This window comes from Nerophis ophidion, linkage group LG03 (genome assembly GCF_033978795.1).
Source record: "Nerophis ophidion isolate RoL-2023_Sa linkage group LG03, RoL_Noph_v1.0, whole genome shotgun sequence".
NCBI classification, from domain to species: Eukaryota; Metazoa; Chordata; class Actinopteri; order Syngnathiformes; family Syngnathidae; genus Nerophis; species Nerophis ophidion.
Window position 1 is genome coordinate 17,700,340 of NC_084613.1, and position 12,007 is coordinate 17,712,346.

At 37.5% G+C, this 12,007-nt stretch overlaps 1 protein-coding gene across 1 annotated transcript in view; it reads left to right on the plus strand.

Moving 5' to 3' along the window:
• LOC133549233 (copine-8-like) overlaps nt 1–12,007 on the plus strand; it is a 161,118-nt gene that overhangs the window by 112,608 nt on the left and 36,503 nt on the right. The window contains exons 10-14 of the mRNA XM_061894450.1: nt 657–698; nt 2,638–2,713; nt 7,371–7,427; nt 11,688–11,749; nt 11,947–11,993. Of these exons, the coding sequence (XP_061750434.1) occupies nt 657–698; nt 2,638–2,713; nt 7,371–7,427; nt 11,688–11,749; nt 11,947–11,993 (284 nt within the window). The remainder of the gene's footprint in view (nt 1–656; nt 699–2,637; nt 2,714–7,370; nt 7,428–11,687; nt 11,750–11,946; nt 11,994–12,007) is intronic.

Consider the following 12,007-nt stretch of genomic DNA (forward strand, 5'->3'; position numbering starts at 1 on the left):
ACCAATAAAGTGGATCCAACGTTCGACCTTAACGTTGTCTCAATTTACAAATACAACTGTTTTGCAACGTTGTTTCAAAGTCAGTTTTAAAGGACAAGTACATATAATAATGTATCAATGGCTTGTGCCTGCCGGGTTACTTTCTTCTAAGTCATTTACAAAAGGTGAATATTCTAAGCTCTAGGCTGCTTGAATCTTGCGGCTACACAAAAGCTAAGCACACAGTAGCACAGAAGCTAGACATACGTAATAATCATTAAACAATATAAAACAGCACATTTGTCAATGCAAACAAGTATCAAATAAGTATTGTTGCACAGGCAAACCTAATAACCAGTAACAAAAGTGTCCGCATCATTAAACTTAGGTGTCATGAACTTAACTTCATGAATTATTGCGACTAAAAAGGCAACTATCACTCCACTTCAATTTAAAGACAGTATTATACAGGTGATTATAAATAGGTTGGTGTTTTTCATACCGAGCATTGTTTTCTGACTGAGTATTTTTACTTGATCAAACATTTTTCACATTCCAAAATGATATGTGCGGTTCCTCCTGATATCAATATCGACCAATTTTCAAGGATTCGATATTGGAACAGCTAGTATTTAGTTAGATTTCTGGATGGTGATGTGTAAGTTTGTGTCCTGCAGGAGCATCAAGGTGGAAGTGTACGACTGGGACAGAGATGGCGGGTAAGACGGCGCTCTCCTTGACTCTTTACGTGCTTTTCTTCTTGTCCTGGTGTTTTGTGATTTGTGTATTCATCATATCATGAAGCATGAGTAATATATACATGAAACAGGGTAGCTCAATGCTAATTTACATTGGATATGCCTTAGACATGCTACCGATTAGCATTAGCGATTTTACAGGATTTCAACACCTCCAAATGAGGCAATGAGAACTACAACTAAGACACGCATCACAATCAAACAGATGATGTGTGTACAATACTTACAGTATCAACACTTTTTAGGACTCAACAAACCTTCGACTTAATGGCAAAGACTACTTACTGACGAGGACAGACTCAAATACTTGCAAATGATGGTGAAAGAAAGCAATATTTGTCCTCAGTTACTGAGAATTGGTGTAGTACCGGCTCAAATGTGTCGTTAAATCCCTAATTTAGTTTGCTAGCTTTATTAGCGTAGTTAGCAGCTAACGTTGCCTGTTTCACTAAGTCAGGAGTGTTAAAAGTGCGACCGTTTGTGACCCTTATCTAATTTTTTAACAGCCCGCGGCACAAGTGTTAGCATACTAATATTAGCAAGCTACTTTTTTGCTACTTAGGCAGGTAAACACCTCTGCATTACATGTGTTGTTACTTCAGGAACGACACGTGTTAGCATGATCACGTTAGTTTGTTGTATTTTGGTACTAGATGCTTGCTAATATTAGCATGCTAGCCTTTATGCTACTTTGGCAGGTACACCCTCTACGTCAATAATTTGTTACATGACGAATGGCACATGTTAGCATGCTAATGTTAGTTTATTTGTTGTATTTTGCTACTTGATGCTTGCTAATATTTACATCCTAGCCTTTATGCTACTTTGGCAGGTAAACACCTCTGCGTCAATAATTTGTTACATGATGAATGGCACATGTTAGCATGCTAATGTTAGTTTATTTGTTGTATTTTGGTACTTGATGATTGCTAATATTAGCATGCTAGCCTTTTTGCTACTTGCACGTATTCACCTCTGCGTTAAATGTTTTGTTATTTGACGAATGACTGAATATTATGCTAGCATTTTGAACATTTTTGTCAGGTTAACATCGTAGAGTAATATATTTTCGTACCTAATGCACATTACAGTTGCCATTTTAGCATGCTAAAATTTGCAAATTTGGAAGGTATACACCGTATATGTTTTGGTATTTCACTAATGTTAACTGTAAGCATGCTATTGTTGGCATAGTACTGTTAGCATGCTAGCTTTTATTGCTCATTTTGCTCATATTTTTTGTTACTTGATGCGATCTGATTTGCGTGCTAACTGTTAGCATTTGGTTTTTCAGAACTTACAGGACAATTCGAACAAAATTGCATTTTAGAGTTAAACTCAACCCATTGGGTTGAGTTTTTCCTTGCCCTATTATGGGATCTGAGCCGAGGATGTCGTGGCTTGTGCAGCCCTTTGAGACACTTGTGATTTAGGGCTGTATAAATAAACTTTGATTGATTGATTGATAGTTCTTGTAAAACATTATACTGTAGTGGTTTTGAAGGTGAAGACAACCAAAATGTCCCCCACATCATTTGACTTGTCAGTCTGTGGCCCTCAGGTTTGGGTACCCCTGGTCTAAGTAGTAGTTTTATTCACTCTCACTTGACTTATCGTGGAAGCAAAAAGGCCTACTTTTTATTTCAGAGATTGAAGAGGGAAGTTTGCAGAGCGCGTTGGGCCTCAGAGCGTACAAATTATGTCCGTGTAATCAAATTATGCACTTCCCGTCAATCATCTCGTTAAGCAAAGACGCTTGATACGTGTGGACATGATGTGATGATTATCACGCCCTAACATGCTAACCTTTATTCTTGTGTGTGTGTGTGTGTGTGTGTGTGTGTGTGTGTGTGTGTGTGTGTGTGTGTGTGTGTGTGTGTGTGTGTGTGTGTTTCCACAGACACGACTTTATCGGCGAGTTCAGCACCAGCTACAGAGAAATGTCCAGAAGCCAGTTACAGTTTCATATCTACGAGGTGAATTACTGACAAATGCTTGATTGTATTGGTTAAATAATGCATACATACATACAAATACATATATACACAGTGTGTATATATGTATTTGTATGTATGTATACCATATTTCCTTGAATTGCTGCAGGACATATAGTATGCGCCTGCCTTGAATTACTGCCGGGTCAAACTCGCTTCCCAAAAAAATTAGCGCATGCTTTGTATTATTGCCTGGTCAAACTCGTGACGACAGGAGTGACACTTTCCCTGTTATCATTTTCAAAATGTACTAGGCTGATTTCAATACCGGTAATTGGAAGTCGCATAAAGGGAGGAAGATTAAGAGTTATTCAGTAGGATTTAAGGTCCAAGCTTACATCACACACAAATTTTTACTGCATACCTTTGGTAAGTGTTGGAGTGAGAAGAGGTTTTAAAATAATTAGCGCATGCTTACTTTTACCACATGCCTTTGGTAAGCGCAGGGGTAAGAAAAGGTTTTAAATTAATTAGCGCCCCGGCGGCAATTGAAGGACATACGGTATATATATATATATATATATATATATATATATATATATATATATATATATATATATATATATATATATATATATATATATATATATATATATATATATATATATCGTTTACTGTACCGAAAATGAACCGAACCATGACCTCTAAACCGAGGTACGTACCGAACAAATTTTTGCGTACCGTTACACCCCTAATGTATGTGTGTGTGTATGTATGTATGTATATATATATATATATATATATATATATATATATATATATATATACATATAAATATATTTGTATATATATGTTGTATATATTTGTGTGTGTGTGTATATGTACGTGTGTACATATATATATATATATATATATATATATATATATATATATATGTGTGCGTGTGTGTATATGTACGTGTATACATATATATATATATATATATATATATATGTATGTGTGTATATATACAGTATATATGAATGTGTGTGTGTGTGTGTGTGTGTGTGTATATATATTAGGGCTGGGCAACGATTAAAAATTTTAATCGGAGTTAATCGCACTATTTCTACGATTAATCGGGATTAACTGCATTGTATACGCAAAGCCCAATAATGAATTCAAAAGTAGTGTGTAGTGCACCTTTATTGGAATATTCCCCCACATGAACAAAAGCGCCAAAACATTTGTTGTGCAAACACAAATTAAATCAGTCCTTGTTAAACAGTAGCAGTTAAATAGCATATTTTATGAAAATCAACTCAAAAAATGTAAATACAAACATTTAAGCTTATTGCCACTGCCAGGGTATTTAAGTTATCCTGTTTGTTATGGAAAATAAATATAATCTACATACAAATCTCTGAGCCACAATCATAGCATCTGAACAGGCAATTTCTGAGGTAACAGCAGAATTTTTTTTTTTTTATCAGGGATCTTATGTTTATAAAACCTATATTATAGGTAGTGGGCTGTTTTAGGGAATTTTTGATCAAATTATCCGTAGTAGCAATATTAATAATGTTGTGTTTATTCTGCGTAGTGCACTTAAAATAATTATGACCATATCTAGGAATTGATATGATGGGAATTTTCCGATTTTTTACTTGCTGCTTTGATAAACTGAACGCATATACATGGTACTATTTGTGATGTTATGAGCCAGGGAAAAAAAGAACTACCCTACCCAGCATGCAACAGGAGTGACGAGCATGAGCGGTAGCCCAGTATAGGTTGTGTCGCCATGACGACATCTTGTATGTTGTGATATGCACGCTCTGAAAGCAAACGTTAAGAACTCAGCCAACACTCCTGGTCTGCATTCTTCATAAATAGACAGACAACACATATACTCCGCTGCTTCACAGGCCACTGGATCTAGCCGGCAAAGTATTCCCATGCTAGCTAGCCGGTCTAGCAAGCACGCATCATTCAGTCCAAAACGGCCCGATCTATCCACATTCAGAATTGTCTGGCGGTCGTAAGTGATCCCGGAGTGACCACGCTGTAAGCCAGCCATGAAATTTGCAGAATTGTCCGGTATTTTTGCCAAATGTTCCATCTTTACCAAGAGCCCCTCCACGCTGAAGTACATCCGGGAGATGCCATCTTGTTAAGAAAAGGCGTTAACAAAATAAAAGCATGTAAACAACATACGCAAATGTGCGATAAAATAATTGTCGGCGTTAATAGATTGATGAGTTAACGTGTAATTAACGCATTAATTTGCCCACCCCTAATATATATATATATATATATATATATATATATATATATATATATATATATATATATACACACACATTTACCTTTTTTTTACCTTATTTTACATTTGATTTACCTTTAATGTAAATGTTACCTTTTGATTACCTTCTATTTAACTTTTTAATCTTCTTTTGCTTATTTTTTTTATTTTCCTTGTTATTTACCATTCACCAAACTTTTTTTGCCACCTATTTATTTTACCTGTGTTTACTTTTTCCCCCTTTTATTAAGCTTCTATTTACTTTTTTACTCTCTTTTACTGTTTTTTTATCGTTTAACTTTTATTTGACTTTTTACCTTTTATGTACTTTTTTAACCTTAGTTTACCTTTTATTTGTATTTTATCCTATTTACATTCTATTAAACTTTTAATTACATTATTTCACAATGTATTTAGTGTATTTGACATTTTTTATTTCCATTTGCCTTCTTTTACCTTTCATTTTGTGTATATTGACCTTTTTTTACCTTCCTTTACAGTTTTACCTTACCTTGTTTACCTTTTTTACCTTCATTACCTTTAGTATAAATTTTACTTTTTGTAACTGTCTTTAACCATCCATTTAACTTTTGTTTTTAACTTTTGTTTACCTTCTATTTACCTTCTCTTACATTTTTTAAAACTTTATTTTACTGTTTTTTTTTAACATCTACCATCTTAACTTCTGTTTGACTTGTTTACCGTATTGTACCTTTTATTTAAATTGTTTAATTTAGCTTCTATTTACCTTTTATACCTTCTTTTACCGTTTTTAACCTTCTCTAACCATCTTTTACCTTCTATTTGACTTTTTAACCTTCTTTTACCTTTTATTTACCTTTTTATCTTTGATTTATTTACATTTTACCTTTTATTTACCTTCTTTTACCTGCCAATTAACTTTTTTTTTACCTCCTTTACCTTTAATTACGGTTTACCTTTAATTTACCTTTTATTAAACTTTTTACCATCTATTTGACTTGTTTGACTTTTGTTTAGTTCCTGCAGTCCTGGGTTCAAATCCAGGCTCGGGATCTTTCTGTGTGGAGTTTGCATGTTCTCCCCGTGAACGCGTGGGTTCCCTCCGGGTACTCCGGCTTCCTCCCACTTCCAAAGACATGCACCTGGGGATAGGTTGATTGGCAACACTAAATTGGCCCTAGTGTGTGAATGTGAGTGTGAATGTTGTCTGTCTATCTGTGTTGGCCCTGCGATGAGGTGGTGATTTGTCCAGGGTGTACCCCGCCTTCCGCCCGATTGTAGCTGAAATAGGCGCCATCGCCCCCCGCGACCCCAAAAGGGAATAAGCGGTAGAAAATGGATGGATGGACTTTTGTTTACCTTCTATTTAACTTATTTTACCTTTTACGTAGCTTCTCTTTACCTCGTTTTACCTTTTACCAATTTTTACCTTGTTTTACCATCTTTTAACTTTTATTTTGCTTTTTTACCTTTTACATTTTATTCATCTTTTTTCAACCTTTAATTTATTTACATTTGACCTTTTATTGCCCCTTTACTTTCAAAATAACTTTTTTACCTTTTACCTTGTATTTGTTTTATCTTTTATTCATCTTCTAATTAACTTTTTTAACCTTCTTTTACTATTTACTTTTGTTTACCTTTTGTTTACCTTATTTGACCTTTTACTGTTTTTTTACCTTGTTTTGCCATTGTTTATCTTCTATTTGACTTTTTTTTACCTTCTTTTACCTTTTTTACCTTTAATTTACATTTGATCTTTTTAACCTTCTTTTACCATTTATTTAACCTATTAACCTAATCTATTCTATTGTTTACCGTCTATTCACCCGTTGTTGATTTGTTTTTGTTTGTTTTTTTACCATATTTTGTATTTTTCGCCCTTCTTTTAACCTTTTACCTTGACCTTCTTTTACCTTCCATTTACCCATTTTTTTTTTTTATTATCTCGTACAGTAGTTCTCAAACTTAGCTCTCCAAGTACCACCATAATGACCAACATTAAAATACAGTAGCACAGTAGGCCTTAGTATTGATTAAAAACAAGGCAGAGGTTTAATTAATAAGTATATTTAATAATTTTAGCCACCGTTACATAACCCACAGTTTGAACAGTAACACTGTGTTTGAACATTTAATCGGGTGATATATTTTTGCGTGCCACTAGATGGAGCCCACGTACCACCACAGTTTGAGAATCACTGGATGACTTGGACTAAAATTGCTGTTAGTCAAGAAATGACCAAAATATTCCTGTAGTAACCACGAGAATAACAAAGAGCAAAAATAAAGACGGCAGTGTCAGCTTTGTTTACATGTCGTCACCAGCGGGACCGGCTGAGGACCAGACAAGTATGTTGGGGATGTAATTAGCGAGATGTGTCACCATGGCAACACAAGACAGTCGACTTCAGCTGCTGTTGTCTTTCACAGGTGCTAAATCCAAAGAAGAAATGCAAGAAGAAGAAGAAGTACCAAAACTCAGGAACGGTGAGTCCCACTGTGTGCTTTTATTGGTCAGTGGGGGTGTGCAGTAAGGTGAGGAGGCGTGGAAGTGTGCAGGACACCTTCACAAACTCAGCGAGTGTGCACTGCTTTATGTTACATTTGTTTTAATCAGCCCCTCAAGCATCCACCAGCTATAACATTATAAAATGACATTGCTACCTTTTATTCACCTTCTATTTAATTTCTTCTATCTTTTATTTGCCTTTTGATGAACTTTTAGCTTCTATTTACCATTTTTCTCTTCTAATTACATTCTATTTTTTATTTACCTTTTATCTTGTATTTATCTTCTTTTAGCTTCTATTTATATTGTTGCTTCTATTTATCTTCTTTTAGCTTGTATTTATATTTTTAGCTTATATTTACCATTTTTACCTTCTTCTATCTTTTATTTACCTTCTTTTATCTTGTATGTATCCTGTATGTCAGTGGTCCCCAACCACCGGGCCGCGGCACGATTGGTACCGGGCCGCAGAATAATTTTTTATTAATTTTTTAATTTTATTTTACTTTAAAAATGTTTTATTTTTTATTTTTTATTAAATCAACATAAAATACACAAGATACACTTACATTTAGTACACCAACTTAAAAAACCTCCCTTTTTCATGACAACAAAAAATAATAATAATAATTTGTCCCGCTGGGCCGCAGGACAAATTATCAAGCATTGACTGGTCCGCGGCTACAAAAAGGTCGGGGACCACTGCTGTATGTATCTTCTTTTAGTTTCAATTTGTTTGTTTTTAGCTTCTATTTACCATTTTTACCTTCTGAGTACCTTCATTTATCTTTTATTTACCTTCTTTTACCTTCTATTTACCTTCTTTTAGCTTCTATCTATCTTCTTTTAGGTTGTATTTACATTATATTAGCTTCTGTTTACCATTTTTCCATTAAAATTACCTTTTTCTATCTTTTATTTATCTTATTTTATCTTGTATTTATCTTCTATTTGTCTTCTTTTAGTTTCTATTTACAATTTTACCTTCTAATTACCCTCTATATTTGACCTAGGTATATTATTTTTACCTTCTAATTACTTTTTATCTTTTACTTGTTTTACCATTTATTTACCTTCTTTTATCTTGTACATTCACCTTCTTTTTATCTTTTTTTTTTACTTTTTATTGACCTTCTTTTATCTTGTATTGCCCTTCGAATTATCTTCTTTTAGCTTTTATTTACCTTTTTCCATCCATCCATCCATCCATCATCTTCCGCTTATCCGAGGTCGGGTCGCGGGGGCAGCAGCCTAAGCAGGGAAGCCCAGACTTCCCTATCTCCAGCCACTTCGTCTAGCTCTTCCCGGGGGATCCCGAGGCGTTCCCAGGCCAGCCGGGAGACATAGTCTTCCCAACGTGTCCTGGGTCTTCCCCGTGGCCTCCTACCAGCTGGACGTGCCCTAAACACATCCCTAGGGAGGCGTTCGGGTGGCATCCTGACCAGATGCCCGAACCACCTCATCTGGCTCCTCTCGATGTGGAGGAGCAGCGGCTTTACGTTGAGTTCCTCCCGGATGGCAGAGCTTCTCACCCTATCTCTAAGGGAGAGCCCCGCCACCCGGCGGAGGAAACTCATTTCGGCCGCTTGTACCCGTGATCTTATCCTTTCGGTCAGGACCCAAAGCTCATGACCATAGGTGAGGATGGGAACGTAGATCGACCGGTAAATTGAGAGCTTTGCCTTCCGGCTCAGCTCCTTCTTCACCACAACGGATCGATACAACGTCCGCATTACTGAAGACGCCGCACCGATCCGCCTGTCGATCTCACGATCCACTCTTCCCCCACTCGTGAACAAGACTCCTAGGTACTTGAACTCCTCCACTTGGGGCAGGGTCTCCTCCCCAACCCGGAGATGGCACTCCACCCTTTTCCGGGCGAGAACCATGGACTCGGACTTGGAGGTGCTGATTCTCATTCCGGTCGCTTCACACTCGGCTGCGAACCGATCCAGTGAGAGCTGAAGATCCCGGCCAGATGAAGCCATCAGGACTACATCATCTGCAAAAAGCAGAGACCTAATCCCGTGGCCACCAAACCGGAACCCCTCAACGCCTTGGCTGCGCCTAGAAATTCTGTCCATAAAAGTTATGAACAGAATCGGTGACAAAGGACAGCCTTGGCGGAGTCCAACCTTCACTGGAAACGTGTCCGACTTACTGCCAGCAATGCGGACCAAGCTCTGACACTGATCATACAGAGAGCGGACTGCCACAATAAGACATTCCGATACCCCATACTCTCTGAGCACTCCCCACAGGACTTCCCGAGGGACACGGTCGAATGCCTTCTCCAAGTCCACAAAGCACATGTAGACTGGTTGGGCAAACTCCCATGCACCCTCAAGAACCCTGCCGAGAGTATAGAGCTGGTCCACAGTTCCACGACCAGGACGAAAACCACACTGTTCCTCCTGAATCCGAGGTTCGACTATCCGACTATTTACCTTTTTGTACCTTCTAAATACATTCTTCTACCTTTTTTACACAACTTCTTTTGTCTTGTATGTACCTTCTTTTATCTTTTTATTTACCTTGTATTTATCTTCTTTTCATTCTATTCGCCTCATATTACCTTCTATTTACCTTATTTTACTATCTAGTTACTTTATTTCACTTTTTATTTGACTTGTGATTTTTAGTTGCCTCATTTACCTTTTATTTACCTTCTTTTAGTTTCTACTTACCTTCTATTTATGTTATTTCCCCCGCTGCCATTTACCTTCTTTTACCTTCTAATAATATACTTCTAGATTCTGTTTACCCTTTATCTTCTTGTACCATCCATCCATCCATTACCTACCACTTGTCCCTTTTGGGGTCGCGGGGGGTGCAGGAGCCTATCTCAGCTGCATTTGGGCAGAAGGCGGTGTACACCCTGGACAAGTGGCCACCTCATCACAGGGCCAACACAGATAGTACCATATATTTAAATTGTTTTACTTTTGTTTACCTTCTATTCGCCATTTGTCTTTCTTTTAATCTCTTACCTTGACTGTTTATTTACCCTTTACCTTCTTTCACCGTATTTTACCTTCTATTTACCTTCTTTTACCTGGTCCAGAATTGATCATTTTAGTTACACTCAGTAAACGATGGACGCCAAGTTTGTTTACAATAAACTCCAGGGACATTTAGGAGTAAAGGAGCGCTTGGTTTGCTCACCCTAACGCACCCAGAACACAGTACGGGTAATCTCGCCTCATTGGAGCGTTTTTGTTTGAATTTTCAGCTTAATCTTCACAACATACAGTGGGGCAAAAAAGTATTTAGTCAGCCACCGATTGTGCAAGTTCTCCCACTTAAAATGATGACAGAGGTCTGTAATTTACATCATAGGTACACTTCAACTGTGAGAGACAGAATGTAGAAAAAAAATCAAGGAATTCACATTGTAGGAATTTTAAAGAATTTATTTGTAAACTATGGTGGAAAATAAGTATTTGGTCAACCATTCAAAGCTCTCACTGATGGAAGGAGGTTTTGGCTCAAAATCTCACGATACATGGCCCCATTCATTCTTTCCTTAACACGGATCAATCGTCCTGTCCCCTTAGCAGAAAAACAGCCCCAAAGCATGATGTTTCCACCCCCATGCTTCACAGTAGGTGTGGTGTTCTTGGGATGCAACTCAGTATTCTTCTTCCTCCAAACACGACAAGTTGAGTTTATACCAAAATGGATACATGGATGATACAGCAGAGGATTGGGAGAATGTCATGTGGTCAGATGAAATCAAAATATAACTTTTTGGTATAAACTCAACTTGTCGTGTTTGGAGGAAGAAAAATACTGAGTTGCATCCCAAGAACAACATCCCTACTGTAAAGCATGGTGGTGGAAACATCATGCTTTGGGGCTATTGTTCTGCTAAGGGGACAGAACGATTGATCCGTGTTAAGGAAAGAATGAATGGGGCCATGTATCGTGAGATTTTGAGCCAAAACCTCCTCCCATCAGTGAGAGCTTTGAATGGTTGACCAAATACATATTTTACACCATAATTTCCAAATAAATTCTCTAAAATTCCTACAAGGTGAATTCCTGGATTTTTTTTTCACATTCTGTCTCTCACAGTTGAAGTGTACCCATGATGAAAATTACAGACCTCTGTCATCATTTTAAGTGGGAGAACTTGCACAATCGGTGGCTGACTAAATACTTTTTTTCCCCACTGTAGGAATTGTCCAGTACCAAAAGTTTTGATCAATAATAATCTTAACCATTTTGTTTTGCAGGTGACCCTGCTGTCCTGCCTCGTAGACACGGAGCTGTCCTTCCTGGACTACATCCGAGGCGGGTGAGTTCCCGCCATGCTGGTGGAAATAAACGTGTCGGCGCCGTGGCGCGGGCACAGATTAGCCACCGCAGGACGCAAATATGAAGACGGACAGCCGGCCGTACCCGGCGCTTAATTGCCGGCTTTTGAAAAACGTCGCGCTGCAAATCAGCCGTGATTGATGGCGCCCTCCTAACATAGCGTCTTTTCTCTTGCAGGACGCAGATTAATTTCACGGTGGCAATCGATTTCACCGCCTCCAATGGTGAGTGCTCTCAC